At 39.0% G+C, this 20,535-nt stretch overlaps 2 protein-coding genes across 2 annotated transcripts; one reads left to right on the top strand and one right to left on the bottom strand.

Annotated features, from left to right (window-relative positions):
- The first annotated feature begins 420 nt into the window (after window positions 1-420).
- wdr93 (WD repeat domain 93) lies at window positions 421-6,946 on the top strand. The gene is made up of 16 exons (XM_046379710.1): window positions 421-476; window positions 1,131-1,213; window positions 2,137-2,338; window positions 2,594-2,658; window positions 2,848-2,926; window positions 3,016-3,101; window positions 3,238-3,322; window positions 3,569-3,725; window positions 3,928-3,998; window positions 4,331-4,417; window positions 4,576-4,707; window positions 5,310-5,517; window positions 5,649-5,709; window positions 5,843-5,999; window positions 6,212-6,398; window positions 6,505-6,946. The coding sequence occupies exons 2-16, from the start codon at window positions 1,139-1,141 to the stop codon at window positions 6,611-6,613; spliced, it is 1,761 nt and encodes a 586-aa protein (XP_046235666.1). The 5' UTR covers window positions 421-476; window positions 1,131-1,138; the 3' UTR covers window positions 6,614-6,946.
- A 2,397-nt stretch (window positions 6,947-9,343) lies between these two features.
- On the bottom strand, window positions 9,344-13,777 carry LOC124053954 (putative gonadotropin-releasing hormone II receptor). The gene is made up of 4 exons (XM_046379601.1): window positions 13,574-13,777; window positions 11,777-12,380; window positions 11,035-11,239; window positions 9,344-10,550 (listed from the first exon to the last, which is right to left on the bottom strand). The coding sequence occupies exons 2-4, from the start codon at window positions 12,323-12,325 to the stop codon at window positions 10,033-10,035; spliced, it is 1,272 nt and encodes a 423-aa protein (XP_046235557.1). The 5' UTR covers window positions 12,326-12,380; window positions 13,574-13,777; the 3' UTR covers window positions 9,344-10,032.
- Between the last annotated feature and the right edge of the window lie 6,758 nt (window positions 13,778-20,535).

Here is a 20,535-nt window from a genome sequence, read left to right as displayed (position 1 = left end):
ACACCTCTGGGAAAAATAGTAAAATGCATTTATTGCCAATTCATCAATTTATATTTATTAACACACGTCAATAACGAATAATAACGAGAAAGGGCCGGTGGATTTTTTTTTTTTTTTTTTTTCACAATCTGGCAATCCAGAGGTTGTTTCATAGTAATGGCTAAATGTATCAAATTGGATATAAATAGTTACGTTTAATTAAAACCACGATACTCTCAAGAATGGCCGTAAAATAAAGAACTGATGGCACTGACATGAAGTTATTAACGGAAGTTATTTTTAGCTGGCTTTTTGAAACCTCTCAAGTGCTTTACTTTTTTTTTTTTTTTTTTTTTTTTTTTCTCAAGTGCTTTACTAGTGGGCCTGCGCAGGTGGACGTGACGACAGCACGTTCAGGGAGTCACTGTTGTCATAGTTACGATAAACTTCCCCCCGCGGCTGCTTGTGTTACCATCATAATCTCTGTCCTACTTAAGGTAAAGTGGCTGGCCAATGATATAAAACTAAGTGACATTTTGAAATGATATTCTTTTAATTAACAACAATACAAAGGGCAATATGAGTCAATGTTCCCGGTGTCCTTGTTCACCACGGCTGTTGTAGGCTGGCGTTAGCTATAGCTACCTAAAACTAAACTAAAAATGAACGATGACAGTTAGCTGGCCTACATCACTCGAAAACTTTATTTTATTTTGTATGTGAACTCAGATGTGTGTTATCGTGCGGCATATCAGTGAATTCATTTGCTCACACAGCTGCAACACTCCTCTTTGTCAGTCAGAGCCACACATACTTGTAACTTGTACTGTGATGCACTGCCATCATTAGCGTGTTAGTGTTAGCGATACCTGTTTATCCTTATGTACAATATTAATGGAGTTAATTTACTTGAGTCAGTCCTTTAAATTTAAATTTAAATCAGTCCTTTATGTAAGTACAATTATGAATGCTGGTCCTTTAGACCACTGATTTGTTTTCATTTATTTATTTATTTTTTACTTTATTTAACCAAGAGGTTTCAGTGCTCAGTGCATGCATGTCTGCACGGTTAGACTTATCAATGATAACACATAAACAGTTTTAATGGTAACTCCTGGAGATTAACTCCCCACACCTTCTTGTCTGCCCAGACACAGAAATGGAAGCAGTTTGCAGAACAGAGGCGTCCAGAGAAAAGAAAACTCCTACTCTGGGACCATCCCTTGCAACGCAGGTACAGATTGGGAATGGGATATTTCTTGAAATGAGTTCACGACAGAGATGTTAATCTTCATATTCTTGCAAACCATCTGGCAAAACTTTTCCTGAGCTATGTATTATTTTGAATAATTTCAAATCAAGTCAAGAATATGTTTATAGCCAAAGTATCAAATATGTCCAAAAAGGACTGAAGTGCTAGAAGTGAAGGCTACCAGATATCTTTTAGGTTGTTGAAGATGTTTCACTTTTTATCTGACATGCTTCTTCAGTTCTAAGAGGTTCCCAGGTATTTAACCTCTCATGAGGATGCCACCTTGTGGGTGGTTCTGAGGGTCGTTGAGTGGGGCTTCTTCCTTGTGTGTCTTGGGAAGTCCATATAAATGTAGTATCCCTGGGGATAAGGAACACACCTTTGAGGACTCAAATGTTCACATTCTGGACAAGGAAGACTGATGGTTTGAGAGAGGTGTGAAAGAGGCCATCTGTGTCCAGATAGAACATCCATCTTTGAACAGAGGTGGTGGTTTACAACACCAACTTTCAGCCACCTATAGTGCAGCCTTGACATCCCTCCCCAGACGGTTTAACCCCCATGCACACCATTCCTCATGTGATCCTAATGACTCACATGATGGAGTGGGACAACGGCCCACTACTGACGCGTACCTTGGCTCATGTGACCATAACATCCCACGTGATGGTACGAAGTGTCAGTGACCCTCAGGACCTAAAAGATATCCGATTGCCTTAGCTTCTGGCACTTCAACTGCTATGACCTGGATGACTGAGGACCTACATCGACATGTCCAAAAAGCTCTACAGCCACACAAGCTCCTTTCTTTGTATTCTACTCATGAAAATAAATAATAAATAAAAAGATCAGGACTTTCTAAGGGAAATGTGGGTATTTATTTTTCACTGTTGTGACTCCATCAGCTTCCAGAGAGCACCAACTGCCTGGTGTGTTCAGAAGACGGCAGCTACCTCAGTCTGGGTCACTCCCAGGGCTTGTCTGTGTGGTGTGCATCCTCTCTGATCTGTGTTGCAGAGTGGCTGCAGGACAGAGTAGAAATTACATCTATTCAAATGACCAGGATGGCCGAAGGGGCCTACATGCTGGGCACTGTTGATGATATGGGTGAGTAGTGCTCCTCTGATTAGGAGTCAATTACTGTTGTGTTTAAACCTGAACAGATCATCAGATTTTTATAAATTATTAAATGCATTTGTCTGTGCTCTATGCCGATCCTGAAGTCATGAATTATGATGAAATCAAGACCTGAGAATCACAGGACAGAAAGCTTAAAAAATGTTTTCCAGAAAGTGTAGAAACAAGCACAGCTTACAAATGTATCAGTACACTGACATCGACCACTATCATCTTCCACTGCAGGTGTTGCCAGAGTCTTTGCATATCGCTGTGAAGGCATCCACCTGCTCAGTGTTATTAACATCATGGTGTGTATCGTGTTTTACATGTCGTTTATAAGGGTACTAATAGAAAGTCCAAAAAAAATCAAGCAGTTCTGTTTGCAAAATGTTGTGTGTATATTTATAGGATATTCAGTAGTTTCCAGTTGTGAGTCCAGGTAATCCTCTTAGGAGTAGGAAAAAAATAACATATACAAAACACCCTTTTTATATCAGGAGAACATCAACGAAAGGAGAATTTGCTTGACATTTGAAGTATCTGATGGGGGAGATTATGGAGCTGCATCCATCAGCTGTAAGTAAGGACTTAAGTCTCCGTTTGAGCTGGGTTCATCATATGATAATATGAAAACAAAATCATGTGTATTTTACACCTCCTGTCAGGCAACGGTGCCCTTTGGCTCGAGCTCTATCACTTCCCCTCAGAAGCATGGCTGAGAGAGCTGGAGATGGCACGATCACAAAAACAGGTGTTGTATTGAAATTTAATTGCTAGGCTGGTTTGAAGGTGGTGTTCTTCTCATTCAGTCAAAAGTTCAATAATGTTATTATTGTTACTGCTATTTTGAGAAAAACTTATTGACATTTGCATTTTTTTTTCTTCAGCACCCAAACTCGTCTGGAGATGTTGATGTGAAATATTCTCCAGTTTCAGTGGTGATTAAGATCAAGCCACCCAAAATCCCAACAGGTATAGTATAGTAAAAATGTAATACTTAAGTGTGGTATCATTTAACTGAACAGAAGTCCAGTGTGTGTGTGCGCGCGCATGCATATGTGTGGCTGTGGTGTAAGTGTGTGCCTATATGTATATCTGTCAGTTATTAGATAGTTTTGCAGTATATCTAGATTTTTTACTGTTGCAAAGAGAAGTAATAAGAGAAAGTTGCAGCACGCAGGCGAGTCAGTGTTCCACCATGTTTCTGCTGTTTTGCAGGGAGAACATCAGATGGTCCACTTGAGGGCTTGCAAATGACAGACTTTCTGACACACTGTTTGGCTCTGGACATACACACCAGCAGAAGTTGTCAACAGGAGCTACATCCATTCAGTACAGAAGCAGGAAAAATGAAGGAAACAGATGAAAGCCCAAGGTGTGATAAAGTTTACACAAATACAATCGTTATTTCACAGTTGATCTGCTGCAGAATACATGTAATGCATACGTGGTCTTTGTGTGAAAATTTTATATCATTATATAATATAATATTTTATTTTAATTTAAATCCCCTGACTGTATTGCCACACGTAAAACCAAAAATTGTACACTCAATCAATCAGTGGAATGTTTTTCAGACGATGCACACACCATTTTCTTCTGCCTTGTGGTCAGTTTCCTGGTGGCAACAAACCAGCGTCTCAGCCAGGTTTGTAATGGAGTAAATTTGAATTTTGAGTGTTGAAAATGTGAATTTTCTATGACAAAGAAAATGTAAAGGTAAGTAACGTTAAAAGATTGTCCAGTACTTTTTCACAGCCCTTTTCACTAAAAATATAGTAGTCTTCAGAATTCCTTTATTTATCCCTGAAGGGAGATATATTTAGGATTTCCCTTCAGAATAATGGATCACAAATGGGGTCTTTCTGTTTTAATGAATAGCTAATTCCTGTGGATTTTGTCCTTCATATTCATTCAGTCTCCATAAAGGCAGGTAGTGACAGACTGTGCTCCTGTTAATGTCATCTTTAATCTCTGCAGGATTGCCTGTTGCTGTCTGTGTGTGGTGGAGTGGCAGCCATAATCTTCTTCAGTATTTGCTGCAGAAAGCACCAAAGAACAAACCGGGTACATTATTTCTTTGTTCAGAGATCAGTCTGCTGGACTTTCACAACCAGATCTTTGAAATGTGTTGCCTGACATTAATAACTCATATCTGCCGTGTTTTTCTTTGTACTAGAGAGTGCATACATTTTTAGTTTTGATCCTTCTCTTTTTTGTAGCAGACATGGAACCTATGCCAGATGCACTGTGGCCAAATGCAAAGGAAATCCTCTGCTCTGCTGTCAGTAGATGCACCCGTTACATAGCTCTTGGCCTCGATGATGGTTTGGTGTGTGTCTGGGACAGGCAATCCGGTGAGCAAACCTTATTTTGTGGTAAAATTCTGGAAAATAAAAGGTAGAAAAAGCAATATTTAAATGATTTTGAGTTTTCAAATAATCTGCAAACATTGTATTTCTGTCGAACAGAGAGTATTAGGAACATTTATAGTATAGCATAGTAATTGGATAGGGTAATTCTGAGATTTTGAAAAGAAGAAAGACTGTGAATTCATAAGTAGTAAAACACACACTCACACACTCTTACTATGAGCTGTAACTTTTGGTGGCTAATATTAGCTTATGTTAGATAGCAAATCTTAGATAGATATTACTGAATAATGAGTTCTGAGTGCTTCTGTGGTGAAATACTCCCCAAGCAGACACACACACACGCATGCACACAATTCAGTGAATTGTAACAAGCTCTTGGGTTAGTGGTGAGATATATTTAGGATTTCCCTGAAAGGAACATGACTGATTAGTGATAATGAGTGTGAATCATTTTGGGGAAAAATCACAACAACACTTCATATGTGTGTGTCTCTGTGAGTGATGAACACACTAACAGCCATTCTTAGAGGTCTGTAACATAAAGAAGGTTATATTTGATTCTGTTTGTCCTCTCGCTCCTTCAGGCTCTTCATTGTCTGTTGTCTTAGTGTCCGCAACAGACAGTGGCTTCTTCAGGATGCAATTTGTCGATTACTGGCCTGTGTCTGCTGATGATCCCCAGGCTTTTACCGTAGCAAAAGTCAATCTTTTGGTGTTGTGTAAAAGCGGAACGATTTACACAGTCACCACAGGACGAGGGACGCTATCCGGCTCAGTGCAGCTCACTGAAAGGTTACCTGAGTTTTCCATATTTCCATATTTAATGTATGCATCTAAATGCTTTCTTGTCAAATGAAATGCATTCACATTAGTATTAGTTATTATGAGTAGTAGTAGTAACATTAATTCTTATATCTCTACAGGTCAAAACACAGCAGGGATCTCCCGGCTGTCGCTGCATCAGTGCCATTCCTGCAGTTTTTGGTAGAAATACTGAAGTTGTTGATGAAAAGTTTAAAGCTGTTTATACAAAAAGAATCTCCATAGAACTTACAGTATTATAATTCCAGACTATTTGGATCACTCTTTGCTGCCATATTTTTCTTGCCTCAAATAGTTGCTAGTGGTGCGAAGAAATGGAACAATGCTCCTCCAAGATGCTGTCAACAAAACCACCGTGTGTTTCTTGATTCCTCCCACAACTCATATGATTGCTACTCCCTGCAATCCTGTTTATGCTCTGAACACCAAACAGCAAACTCTGTACATAAAAGGTAAACCCATTGCTAACCGTTTGTTTGTTTGCTTTGTTTTGAATAGCGAAGTTTGTCAGCTGTAAGAGAGAAATATTAACGGATCAATAGTGACTCTTTAGAAAGGTAGGACATTCATTGAGTTCATAATATGATGGCTATGTGAGTAAGCTGCAGATACAAGGTTACATGAAACTGAACTAATGTAACTCAAGGCTTTCATGTCTCGGCAGGTGACCAGGAACCCAGCTGCAGTGTGCCTTCAAAGGGAGGAAGCCAAAGTCAGCTCTTCAGCTTCTGTTTTGGAGAGTCTGATATCATTAAACACTATATTGTTTCACTTCCAGACTCTCAACAACCACAAGAATCACTGAGGTGTGTCGCTCTAGAGGAAGCCTGTGATTCATACCTTCAGCAAAGGTTCCGTTCTTTGCGTCTCTTTGCTACTATAATGTGAATATCTGGTGTCTATATTTGAACGTTAAAGTTTTAACTTGTCATGTATGTCTTATGTTTTCATGTGAAGAGTGGTGTCTGTGGATGAAAGGAATAAAGCTTTACGGCAGACTTGGAAGCAGCTAGAAGAAACTGCAGCGAAGGTGCAGCAGAGAGACAGCAGAGCTGCAGCCAGCTGAAGGACTGCAGGGAACACTGGTACTATTGCATTTACTGTTTGTGTGCATGTTTATTTTAGTTTTAAAGCCTTGAGTGCAGTAATGTATAAAACTTTTTTGACAAATCTGTAAATTAAGTGAATCTGATTTATATAAAAGTGTTACCTTAAGACATTTCCTTAAAAATATTTTTGAATGCAGAATTGTCTATTACAGACACATGGTTTATTTTGTGCACATAGAATCTTTGAATGCTGCTGTACAATCCACACTGTACGTCCCTTTCATACCTACTGAATATATTAATTGTAGAGTTGAGTAACATTTATATATCAATAAATAATTACAAAATGATTACAATTGTTAAATATTTTCTTTGTTCTGTATTTTCTTTCTTTAATTAATAAGAGTAGTACACATTGCAACAAATGAGAGAAGTAGTAGGATCAGTTAAACGGTGGCTGAATTGAAGCAAACAGTAAAAGTTATGTTTATGGAGACTGAAGCATCGATAACTGGATTAAAGGACTGCATTCATTGTTTGTAATATGATGAGGTGTTACGCTATTTCTTTTTCCTAATTATCAGTTGATCCTTTTACAGAAACACTTTGACTCAGTGGATCAGACCTGCATATAAGATTGTTAGTAAGCCCTTGTTTAAATCTGTCACGGATCAAATGTGACCATACATTACTAACATAACTTAATCTCCACTTATCATTTGCAAATCAAACAGATTCTGAATTTGTCTTACAGTAGAAAAAGGAATGATACTGTTTCCTGTTTTGAGTTGGGCAACATTTTTCTGTGGTCTTTCATTTCCCTGTGGTGCTGTTAGGCCACTGGCCATCTCTTGTATGTATTTTAAAAGGATGACTGAGTATGATATAATTTAAGGATGACATGTTCAGTATGCGTATCCTTAAAAGGATGTCATACTCAGTCCTAACATTTTGTTGCCTTCAGGATTTTTTGGTTTTGTGAGGTTTTTATGTGGCATTTTGTTGCCTTTAGGATCCTTAAATGTTTCATGTGTCATGTTTTTAATGTCAGAACTAGGACAGGTTGTTTGATTTGCTACTCCGGGCTTTGACCGTCTATACAGTGAAAGTATAGGTTTAATTTTTGCTTAGGTAGTAACTGAATAATTCGATTGAATTATATGGCACCTCTCTGACTCCCCATTTAAGTTTAGATTGGTGGCAGAAGAATAATGTGAATCACATACACAGAAGCAGTTATCTACACTGGTGCATCGTTTGTGTACCATCTTCATCAGTTATATCAGCTCATGCTGTGGAGTCTCTCTGTCAAGAAAAAAACAGATGCTGTTTTTAATATGTGCCTGAAAGCTTCATTTTCTGCAAAGCTTTACTGACTGTTACCGTCAAAGGGCCACATGTCACTGAGAGTGTAATGAAAGCACAGGTGCTCTATTCAGACAGCTTGGCATGTGTTACTGTCAGCATCAGATATTTACCAGAGCAAAGAATCAGTCAATAAAAGCAATGGCTTCTTAAATTAAATGAGGCAAAGACTTTAATCTAATTCTTGTCACTATTTGCTGATGGGATCGGTGGCCAGGAGAGCATGTGCCAAAGGGGTTCATCACACTGTTTTTCTGCTTTCTGCGTTGGTGTATTTGGTTGCGTTGTGTGTGTGTTTGCATGTGATGTGTTGTCAGATTGATGAAGATGTTTTCTATGTGCTTGTGTTTTGTCTATTTGCATGTGTCATTTCTGAAGCTGCAGTGTGTTCTCTCAGCTCTCTCAGCCACCATACACTTGACTTCATTTGCCTCTTTTATAAGGCTAATAAATTCTGAAATTATGAATAATAACATTTCCTTAAATGTTAAAGTATTCCTATAATGGATTAGTTGTCTGACAAAATAATTTGGCAAAATTGTTGGTAATGAATAAGTAGTTATTCAGGCAATTTTAAGCAACAGTAAGAAAATGTGCTGGCTGCAGTCTCAAATCTGAATATTTTCTTTATTTGTTCTATTTTCTTAGTCCTCTGTGATAGTAAACTGAATAACTTTGGGATTTGAATTGTGGATGAGACAAAACAATTTGAGGACATTACCTTGGGTTCTGGGAACTTGTGATGGTTGTGACAGATCTCAAGAAACTGATTATTATTATGTCTTATCTCGGTTTGAAATAATTTTATGGCTTGTGGCCACAGTAGAACATTGCCTAGATCATTTTCCCCTTAGGATGTGGAAAGACACCCAGCTGTTGTTACCGCTGTATCTCAGAAACTGACAGATAATTTTCTAGCTACATTATCTATTTTCTAAGACATAAGTACAAGTTGTCTGCATGAGGTTCCTGTTGTTAAGGGACAAATAATATGATACAGGCACTGAACCCACCTGTGTCAATCATTCTTTGTTCTGAACAAAAAAAAAAAGAGAGAGAAAAGCCTTATTATGGAACAGAGGATAATTTTCAAATTCTCTGCCACATATTAGGTTGTCATAGTTCAAATGTAGTAATGGCCTTTCCATGTGGACCCTTATGACTCACCATTGATTGTTGGCAGCAGTCTCCTCAGGGAGCCTACCGCTACACATCATTACTGACAAAGAAGTGTGTTCGTGTAAGAGATTGATGTGCAATAGGAATTTGTACTCTTACAATTTCATCCATATGTGACAATATTTTTCTCCTCTGCTGGGCTGTTTGATTTCATCTCTGAAAATGGGTTAAATTTCCAACATCAACAGGCTGACAATAGACACTCCAAATTACAAGAAATGTGTTTAATTCAAATAGAGCACAAGTTACAATTTACAGAGCACTACACATTCCTTTATTACAGGAGCTCTTTATGTGTAGTGTGACCACTGGATTTTATGATGCTTTCCCTCGCTGCGGAAATACAAAGCTCTTCATTTTCCAACCATGTTTGTATTTTATACCGAAGCATGTTACAATTTGTGAAGGAAGTCAAAATGACACGCAGGACCTCACACACCAGACACTGAATAAATAAAACAGTTATACAATAATGGTAAAACACAAAACAAAAACAGCAAGTCTCCACATTGTGCTCTCCTCACATGATGCTTTCAGGGCTAGTGCTGCCCAATAAATTGTATTTTCAGCACGATATAAACCTGTGTTATAAACACATCACTAAAAAGACTGTGAAATATGATAAATAAGAAAGATCCTTTTATTTACATGTGCCCTCCATGCAACCCATGACCTCTCAGATGGAGAACTGGCTACATGAGACATGCATTCACACCATTTGGCCATTCAGATGAAACAACAGCTAGCCATCAGATACCCTCAGATTAATTGGTGTCTATTTAGTGGCCACTAGCTGGCACAGTGGCTGAGGAAGTAGACAAGAGGAGCTTAAATATTTCTTTATCACAAGTCATCGCAATATTGGACAATGAAAACACACATTGCGGATTTCTTACTCAGGACTGGCCTGGTAAGGATCTATCTCTGTATCATTTTCTGCTGCTAAAAAGCTGATTCTTGGTGACGTTGACTCTGCTTTGCCGTGGTTATCGCTGAACAATATGAACCTCTCCTGGCCTTTTGGGCTCACCTGTTTGTTTAAAGGCAAAGAGTTGGCAGCACAAGTGAAAGATCCAGTTATAACAGTGTTATTATCCACATCGGACACTGTGGTGGCATTGCAATAATACCTCCGGAGCCCCTTTCTGAAGTGAATGGTGAACAGGCCATATATGACAGGGTCCAGGCAGGCGTTGACGAGGCCAAAGATGAACAGAATGTGGGTCAGTGAGTGAGAGACCTTACCCTCCAAGTCGTCAGGGAAGAACCAGTACCACAAGCCCAGCAGGTAGTATGGTGTCCAGCAAATAATGAAAGACAAGACAATCACAATACTCATTTTTAGAGTTCTCATCCGGGCTCTGGGGATGTTATTCTTCGAACGCCGCAAATGCACTTCATTTGAAGGCACTGGAGGCAAAGCAGGCGACAGAAACAAAACACAGTACACATTAGTCTTGAAACAACAACAAACAAATTACAAATTACTCTACACTAGTATAAGATAATCATTCCTCATTCCTAAAGATTAGGAGAGTTACTTAGCAATGCGTTCAAAAGGTCAATTTGCATAGTCTTAGTTTTATTGGATCAGGTTTCAGGTTTTCTGTCTGTGGGATTTCTAACAACAAGACCAACAACCACACTAGCAGTGCTTTGAGCTAAATGCTAACACCAGCATAATAGCATTTCCTAATTACTACTAAACACTGATAATGAGATCTACAGCTCTGTTTGGCTTGAAAAACAAAAAGCCTTCAAAGAACAAATGCAGCCAAGCTTTTATCACTGTGAACCTGCTAATAAACAGGCCAAACAGTGCAGCAGCATTTATGTTACATAAATGTTAATCAGTGATGTAACCTGATCCATAGAACTTCATATTTGAACTTACAGTTGTCCTTTTTTAGTCGTTTGGAGATCTCACAGAAGATCCTGGTGTAGCAGGTTATCATGATGACCAGTGGCAGCAGAAACAGGCAGGAAAAGGTGAACATGTTGTAGGCTGTTTCATGCCAATGAGTGGCAAAACTTCCACGTGTGGTACACTGAGTGAAGTTCTCAGGATGGATGATGGTCACACTGTGAAAAAGAATTATCTAAGGAGAGAAATTAACAAAAAGAGGCATTTTCATTCATGTGAGGTAAGATCCATGGCTATTCCTCATGTGTTTGGTGGTCATATCAACATTCAGTGGTGACTTTCCATAATCTGGTTGACCTGCAAGGGATAGATGCTGTCTTAGCACATGAAATGTAGTGGGTGGACTAACCCTTTAAGCGATTACTACATGTCACTACCCAAAATGAATACTTTAAAAAGGTTCACACTTCATCTATTCAGTCTGCAGACAGAAAGCCCACTTTCCTGAAGGCCGAATTAATTTTCACGTGTGATCAGGAAGTGGGTCTTTTAAAGCAGTGGTTCCACTTTTTTTTTAGACTGATGTTGTGAGGGCCACTGGCAGCCATATTTCATGCCTTTTCATGAGTAGTTTTGTGGAAAAGACATAGACATTAATTGTAAATCACAGGCTATACAATATTCAGAACATGTTTGATTAAACAAAACAAAAAAGTCTGAAAACCAGTCCTGACCTCTGGTCTGTGTTGTCACCTGGGATGTCTGAGCTTACCTGAGGAACTGACAACAGTATACTCATGCCCCACGCCACAGTCAGCATAACTCTGTTCCTCTTTCTGGCCTTGTTGATAGCCAGAGGGTTGAGGATGGCAGACTGCCTATCAAGACTGATCACCACGGTGACAAAGGCGCAGGAGTACATCGCCTGCAGCTTAAGAAACATCAGCAGCCTGCAGGCAAAGTCCCCAGCAAGCCACTGGACTGTGATGTTCCACACTGCATCCACAGGCATCACGATGAAGGTCACCAGCAGATCAGCCACCGTCAGGTTGATTATCAGCACCCTGACGTGGGATTTACGCTTCCCATCGCTGTGAGCCGCCCACAGCACAGCCAGGTTGCAAAAGGCCGAGATGCCACAGAGAATGCAGGTGATGACCACTCTGACTTTGGCTGCTGTGGTGAATGTGGGCAGCTGCAGGGCACCACCCACCGCTGTCCAGTTGGATGGGGGTGAGGAGGAGTTGCAGCTCACGTTCAGATAGGGGTCTGTGGTCAGGTGATACATGGTCGTTGCAGAGTCACACGAAATGGCATTCATTTTCTGACGCTCGCAAAGGGATAAACATTCTGCTCATCCACCATGAAGATCAGCGCTGGTTAACAAGAATGAATGAAAAAGAGGGAATCAGGAAGGTACAAGACAGATGAGTCATGGGCAGTGCAGTGGGCACAGATCATACACATTTGTGTAAGAAGAAATACAAACATTCCATGAATAATACAGTGGCTCATCAAGAGGAAGTAATATGCATATATGGAAGCCTCGTTGCAATTCAATGAGGTGGAAAGATGGAGCTAACAATCTGTGAGGAGCATGAATACAGTATATTTGAGCTAATATTAAATAGTATAAAGTTCTGCAAGTGCATGTAACAACATGCGAGGTATCCATACATTTTCAGAATCCCGTTTAAAACAAAACACTATTTCCATTTAACAGTATCAAAGGTAGAGCAGCTATAAGAAAACAGATCTGCAATCAGATTTTCACATTAATATTATTACAAATGTGTTGGCATGTGTTCAGTGACGTTTTCTGTACCAGCACTGTGTGCATGTTCTTAATAATAAAATGTTCTTTTTGCCATGGTATTGAAAGAGGTATAGAGTGTTGTTCTTTTCTTCTAGTACACAGATATGTGCGGATGGATTGACGTACACTTTGTTAGGTGGCCTGGTTCGTTTAATAAGTGTTTGGCAGCCTCGAAAAACATAAACATACTTTTTGAAATCGGAATCATGAATTCTACATTAAGTTTGATTTGGATGTTTATTCTTCTAGTGCCAAATTTTATGAAAGATGACATTATCATAGACAAGGATGGCATTTAACGCCATGTAGACTTATTTTATTATTAAAGTTGATGGACAAAACAGCCGTCATTTAAGCCCAATGAAACACACTGGCATGCACACGCGCTTACTCATCCAGTCTCCCTCTCTCTCTCTCTCTCTCTCTCTCTCTCTCCTTCTCTTTTCATTTTCGTATTTTGATCCGAGGTGACCACCAAAACGATTCCTTAAAAATATAACCGCACTCATACTGATAGGCAGACGGAACCTTACATAAATTACATAGACATTTTCTTGTTCTGCAGCCATGCAGATCTTAGCCGAATGAAAATCCCTTCGATTTAAAAGTGCATCACAGACGGCAAGGACTTCACGACATCCCGTCCGACTTAAAATTTAATTTGAAATACACCCTGATCAGTTCATTGAACGGTTTCCACACCTGTAAAGGGACAAAGAAATTTCAATCACGCTGTGCGCAAAGTAAACTTACGTTCATGTGCAGTGGAGAGGGCTGTGGGTTTAACCACATGGACACTTCTGGAACCCCAAATATTGAAAAATCACAGCGAGACAAAACGAAGCTTGGTGTTAGGTGTCAATGTCCGTTTGTTTCCCATGGATATGCTGCTGTAAGTTTTACAAGCCAGCCAGTTACCTTCCACAACTGCACAGCTCTTCTGCCATCCAGCGCGTCCTGCGCGCTTCCAGCCGCTCCACCTTTATCCATATACCAATCAGAGCCGTGCAACATAAACCCTCTGGGTGTGGTATGATCTCAGCTCCATAGGCTATTCACTGACAGCTGTGTCAGAAAAGAAAATACGTGAGGTCGAATAATCAGCTATTGAGTCTCATCGTAAGGCAAAGAAAAAAAAACAGCAATAAAAGCATCGGTCATGTTTTTTCCAAATAAATTCCAGGAAGACATAAGTTGTAAGAGACCATAATGTAAATATTATAAAATCACTGTGTCGTGTGAAATGCTCCAATAAAAGCTCCACTGTTACATAAGACATGATTCATGAGCTGAGACTCAGAGCTGCTTGAAAAACTGTTTTTCTCTGACCGAGAAATGCTGAAAACAGAAAGAAGATCCAAGTTTGTCAACTGAACCTAAAGATTACAGAGAATGTGTGACATATTTAAGTAAATGTAAAGCAAAAGCTCATCATCACTAATGGAGTTATACCTTACTGACAATGGTCATGGAGCATGACACAAGTTTGGGTGTAGAGGTTGGCTGAAGCTTCTTGAAGGAATACTGCTGAATGGAGCCTATTCCTTTAAAGGAATGATTTGACATTTTTGGATATGCACTTATTTGCTTTCTTGCCAAGAGTTAAATGATAATATTGCTAACACTCTCATATCAGTTCATTACAGTAAATATGCAGTGGAACTGAGCAGAGTCACTTAGCTTGGCATAATGACTGAAGAGAGAAAAATAGATAGCTTCTGTCCAAATGTAAATGAAAATCAGCCTACCAGCATCAATAAATTTCATTAATTAACATATTATATTGTTTAATCCATGCAAAACCAAAGCCAGAAACAACAATTTGCCGTTTTATGGGGATGAGTGCCTAGAAAAGGAGCATGTGACAAGCTGAGACTCCAGGACATTTGGTCCAGGCCAAGAAACAGGAAATTTTGATTTTCTTTAAACTTTGGTTTTTGCATGGAATGAACAAGTGCAATATAAGGTGCTGATAGTGAGCACTGAGGTTCTTGTTGGTGGTGTTTTGTCACCTTTGGACAGAGGCAGACATGCAGTCTCTTTTCTAAGCTAAGCTAACCAGCTGCTGCAGCTCCATATTTAGCATACAGACATAAAAGTGGTATCAGTTCTCTTACTGAAATCCATCAAGCACATTTCCCAAAATGTCCAACTACTGCTTTAACAATAGACACTTTTACACACACTTCCAGGCAGGAATGTTGCACCGTTATTATTCGTCACTTCTGTATAAAATGTACAGACAGGGAACGGAGGCGCACGCTTAGGCCAGCAGTGGATGTAGGAACAACAGTATTGGGGAATCTATTTGCAAAAAGGGATAATATTTAATTTCTTTTACTGGAAAAAGAGAAACTCTCTCAAATTTGGTCCACTTGAGTATGTGGTGCTACATATTGCAGACAGTAAGAAGTGCAGCCGTGATGGAGAATAGATATCACGACTAGACTGTCATTATATATGCCTGTATATGTCACATATATGTGTGTGTGTGTGTGTGTGTGTTATCCATGCTTGAAATGTCCCTACAAGTGACATGCAAAGCAGTCTCATCCCCATCCTTTGTGATGTCCTTGTATATGTTTCAGGTCTGTTCTGATTTACTGATGGATTAAGTTCCCTGGTTCCAATTTAGAATAGCTAATGTGCTATTCAACTCACAGCCAGGAAGTCAGGGAACAAGCTGACCCAAAACACAATGTTATTTGTTACAGCAGTCTTCCGGCTTCTTTCATTAGGAGTCCTTGAAGCTAAGTCATGTGACAGCACAAACTCAGTATTTTCACATATTTGTGTTTTTGAGCCTCAAAAAACAATTAAGTGGAGAGGTATTCAACTATTTGTCAGTGAAAGTTAGAGGGAAGAACAGCAAATATGCACTAAATAAAATTATGTTAAATATGCATTTCATAAGAGAAGGTGTGCATTTACGGTTCAACTATTCCCGACAATCTACTGTCCAGTCACAGTTGTGTTCACAATCAGTCTTTAAATTTGTACTTTTGAGTTTGTGAATAAAATTTTACATATCAGTGTGCCATCCTTGCAACTTGCGACAGAGAATGGCAGTTCATAAATTTTGACATGCAGAGGGACAATATGACAAGAATTTCCCCTCAGGCATAAATAAAGGAATTCTGATTCTGATTCTGAAAGGATCATAATTTTTTTGGTTCACCTGATGAGATATACAAATTTTCAGTTTAGTGTGTGTGAAATGGGACATGACATATACCACTTTAAACTGACACATTTCCGCCAGTTATTACTTTGTCTGTGTTTATCACAACTATAGATCGATGAGGTACAACAACAATGCTACGGCAAGGGGGAGCCAGGACAAGAGGTCAGGGTCAGAGATATCATCATCCCCCTGCTCTGACACTGGGTACCAAACCTCAGTAACAGACACAGAGTCCCAGAACACAAGGGCAGCTGACTTCAGAATGAAGATAATGACAAAGCTGGAAACCTGGCATACCCATGGTCGATTACCAAAGGTACTTTCCTTTTGAAACTCTGCTAGAAGATGTGAATGCAGTGTTACAGACTATCCCTACTAAGTCAATAACCGAAACCAATGAGCTGATGTACACCACAGCAACAGTAATCCTTGAGATGCTTGGCTACAAGGTTAGCACCATAACATAGAGCACTATCCCCCATGGAAGAGGAGGCTGGAAGCCTAGATCAGCGCAAAACGGAAAGAAGTCAGTCGGCTCTCAGAAATACAGAGAAGTGTGATGAAGAAAGGGCTACCAATGAAGTCAACACCTGAGGCACTGGAGACTGCCAAACAAAGACTCACAGCTCTGGCTGTCCGCTTGAAGAGATTCACACAAGAAGCAGAAGCTAGGAGAATGAACAGGATGTTCTCCACCCAACCATCCAAAGTGGACTCTAAAGTGTAACTATAACAATGGCAGAAATCCAACAAAAAAGCATGAAGAGCAAGGTATGAAGAGCTGGACAACGCCAGGCCCCGATATGATTCATGGTTACTGGCTAAACAAGCTGACTGCACTCCATGAGTCCACAAATGAACAAGCTGCTGATGGATGGGACTCACCCACAGTGGCGAACCCAAGGAAGGACAGTCCTTGGTACAACATTGGTGGTATCTGTCCAAAGGAGCACAGGAACAGCTAAGATACTGCGCAGAACCCTCAAAGTCCCAAACCTCAGGCAGAGGACCCGAGCTTGAGGAAGACACACGTCATCCCAGATGGGGGTGAGAGAGGGAATTCATAATTTATATTTAACATCTATCTATCTATCTATCTATCTATCTATCTATCTATCTATCTATCTATCTATCTATCTATCTATCTATCTATCTATCTATCTGCTGTATATCTATCTATCTATATATGAGAGAGAGAGAGAGATATTCTTCAGCTTGATTTTTAATCAGAATCATGAATAATTTCAGAGCTTAAGTATTTTATTAGATTTTACATTTGAAGTATCATAGGTTATCATCTCATCAGAGAATAAAAGACTGATCTTATAACCATGATAATATATTCAGTAATGCACAGTGAGGATGGAAATACACTGTATGTAAACAGCTTGATTGAACTGATTGCACAAGGCCAATCACCTAACACATGCTTGACAGTGCAGTGTGTAAGTACCGGCTGGACACAGGCAGGCATACAGCTGAAATAGGTTCGTCCATTAGCTTGAAAGGAACATTTATTTCACTATTTCACAGTGATTGATTGATTGATCCTTGGCCAGCAGGGGCATTATGTTCCCAGTATGTTATAAGAAGCAGGGGACTTAATAACTGAACCATGGAGACACTGCTTCTAGTATACATTTTCCTGCATTAAATGGACACCACACTACACTAAACTTTGGATTTTCAACAGATTAAACAACAAGATGTAGTGTGTTACAGGAGCTGTGTCAATCATTTCTTCTAGTTAAGTCTCAGAAATAAAGCAATTAAGCATATTTTCTGACATCTCAAGTTATTCCTTTGACACATAAATAAATGTCCATTTAAATTTCATGTTGTTGAACTTTGACTTTCCCCCCTGCTCAGATTTGGTTTTTGTATGCTTGTTTGTGTGTAGTTGCTTTTGGCAATCTTGTCGCTGTTAATTATATAGCTGAAGTCTTAGGCTACTTGCTATGATTTGCTTAGAAGTCACACAGTGATTGTTGAAATCATGTGGGCTTCTGCTGAGTATCAACAAGTGGTTGTCTTTGGTATATAATTCTGCTCTTTGTCCCACCTGTTGTTACTCACAGTAATATCATTTGGTGAATTTTAAGTGAACAGAGGCACAGTGAATGTTGATTGTTGCAGGTGTTTTTTTCTTCTGTTGAATTTATTTTTAGATATGCTGGGGCTCCACATGAAGCATGAATCACAGCATGATCCACAGCATGAATCAATCTGCACCACATGCTTCTAAAGATTTCAGCAGAATGTGTGTGTGTGTGCGTGTGTGTGTGCTCACATATATGTGTTGATCAGCAGTTTCGGTTTAGCAGTCTGATGTATGTGAATTCCTGTTCTTAAAGCAAGCACCATCATTTGTAGAAATACATTTACATACAGATAGGCTTATTTAAATAGACGACATAAATGCACTGTTGCAATATATCTGTGCGTATCAGTAGATAGATAATAGATGCTGTGACTTCAGTTTGACACTCAAAGTGCATTGCTGGCAGCCATGACATTGTTATCTGTTAGTATTTGTATGTGCTGTTAAAGTGTGCCTTGACAGCTTTAGTGAGATGGCAAATTTGAAAGTGGAACATTTAAAGCAAAAACCCAAAGCCATGGTCACATCAGCCGGGTACTCAGGTCAGGGTCACACAAGGCGAGGCAGCTGCTGTGTTTATCTCAAGATTTGGTGCTGTGGGGCTTTAGGGGTGAGCCAGGAAGTCTGCGTGTACATCTGAAAATCCATCACCATATGGTTAGTTTCAGCTTCTCAGTCTTTCTCTGCCATCACAGACGTCATAGTCTTTACTAATTCATATGACATTGACAAAGACAAAGATAATATTCAAATTTTCTGCATGTTGGAAGCTCACATTCATGTACTGTATATCCACATTAATCATTGATGGTATAGTTACTGTGGTAACACACTACATTTAGCACACTATTTCATACTAAACCCTGATATATACTGTATACTGTGAGGCAAATGAGCTCCTATTACAAAACAACTAGTGATTGTCAGAATGATCCACACTCGAGCTAATTGTCCATCTGTCTTTGAAAACCGGTTATGGGATTTTTTGTTTGTTTGTTTTTTAAGCCATTAGTGGGAAAGGCTGTCATGCAAAACGGATGAATTTAAAAAATCAGGTTCAACAATCATCTGATTACATCTTGGTCCAGCAAGCAAACTGGCTATTAACTAATTGGTGCTGAGGAGTGTACTTCAACGTGAGAGCAGATCACCATTAAAAACATGACCACATCTTCCTTGGTCACAGTTACAGTGAATGGGAGATTTGTATGAGTCATGCATGAAGCCACTCAAGCAAAGTTAACGAGATAAGGAGCGATCATATGCTGTGACAAGAGTGCACAGTATGAAAAACAAGTCATATAAATATAAAAATAGTTGCTCAACACTGCAAACCTAAAGTATGTCATGAAGTGATTGAAATGATAACAGCATACTATATATATTTTCAAAGCCTCTGTGATAAACAAAACAAAAATAACTCAGAAACTGAAATTTCATTATTTTTGCTTATATTTGTTTGTTCTATTTGAAAGACAGTCATGGATGTTAGGAAATATTTTACTATTATTATATTACTATTACTACAGTTACATTACTATTATTGTATTATAGTATTATTAATCCTTACATGTTCAGTTAGTTTAACCTACCTCAGTCTCAGGTAGGTTTTAAGTGTAAGGACAGAAATGTCTAAATACAAATCATTTATCATGTGTAACCTCTTGGCTTGTCCTAGAGCTCTGCCATAATTAAAATGAATTTTAATTTGTAATGGACTGCATTTCTAGGAGGTGCAAGCACAGCTTGTATATTCGAAATACTAAGTGGCGAATTACTGGAAAATGTGTTTAAAGAGGCTTGAGTGGAGTTAAGGCTCAGGTAATCAGCATGATTTCTTAATCTGAACTGGTGTTTTGCTAATAATTGTGATTTCTTTCCCAACACCACTCTGTTCATCCGTGAATCAAACCTTACATCTGTAATGGGAAGTAGCACATGAGTCAGAGCATCATACAAGGCAGTGCTACAGAATAAATTAATTAATAAATAAATGGAGACTTTGATTGCCAAGAGGTAATTTATCCTGACAAATGAGCTGATTGCACCTATATAAAAAGTATCTACTCTAATATTCTAATCTATAGCCTAAGAACATGTGTGATTCTGAATAGATTCATAAACTGTACAGGACAACCTGATAATGGTCACAACAACCACTCAGCACTGTAAACAGTTTTAATCCATTCTAAAGAAGGGTCTAATTTCGGACCTAAAAATTACAGCCATTAAAAAAACAACAACAAACAAACACAAAACCTATTGAGAATGTTTATGATTTTTTATAAGTACATATGCTAAAAAAAAAGCATTTTCCGAGGATGACAACTTGTAATGATTTATTTTGACACTGTCGAATTACTTTTATTTTATTCTTGTTCATTAATGCTCAGTGCGTGGTCTGCGTGTGTTGCTGAGACGCTGCGAGGT

Source organism: Scatophagus argus, chromosome 1 (genome assembly GCF_020382885.2).
Source record: "Scatophagus argus isolate fScaArg1 chromosome 1, fScaArg1.pri, whole genome shotgun sequence".
NCBI classification, from domain to species: domain Eukaryota; kingdom Metazoa; phylum Chordata; class Actinopteri; family Scatophagidae; genus Scatophagus; species Scatophagus argus.
Note: the sequence above shows the minus strand (reverse complement) of the source record. Positions and strands in the feature narration are given on the sequence as shown.

Coding starts and splice junctions, on each gene's coding strand:
- wdr93 (XM_046379710.1), top strand. CDS start 1,139: ATGGAAGCAGTTTGCAGAACAGAGGCGTCCAGAGAAAAGAAAACTCCT. Junction 2,339..2,593: donor GGGCACTGTTGATGATATGG/GTGAGTAGTGCT, acceptor CTTCCACTGCAG/GTGTTGCCAGAGTCTTTGCA. Junction 5,710..5,842: donor TGCCATTCCTGCAGTTTTTG/GTAGAAATACTG, acceptor TGCCTCAAATAG/TTGCTAGTGGTGCGAAGAAA.
- LOC124053954 (XM_046379601.1), bottom strand. CDS start 12,325: ATGAATGCCATTTCGTGTGACTCTGCAACGACCATGTATCACCTGACC. Junction 11,240..11,776: donor TACTGTTGTCAGTTCCTCAG/GTAAGCTCAGAC, acceptor TTCTCTCCTTAG/ATAATTCTTTTTCACAGTGT. Junction 10,551..11,034: donor ACGACTAAAAAAGGACAACT/GTAAGTTCAAAT, acceptor CTTTGCCTCCAG/TGCCTTCAAATGAAGTGCAT.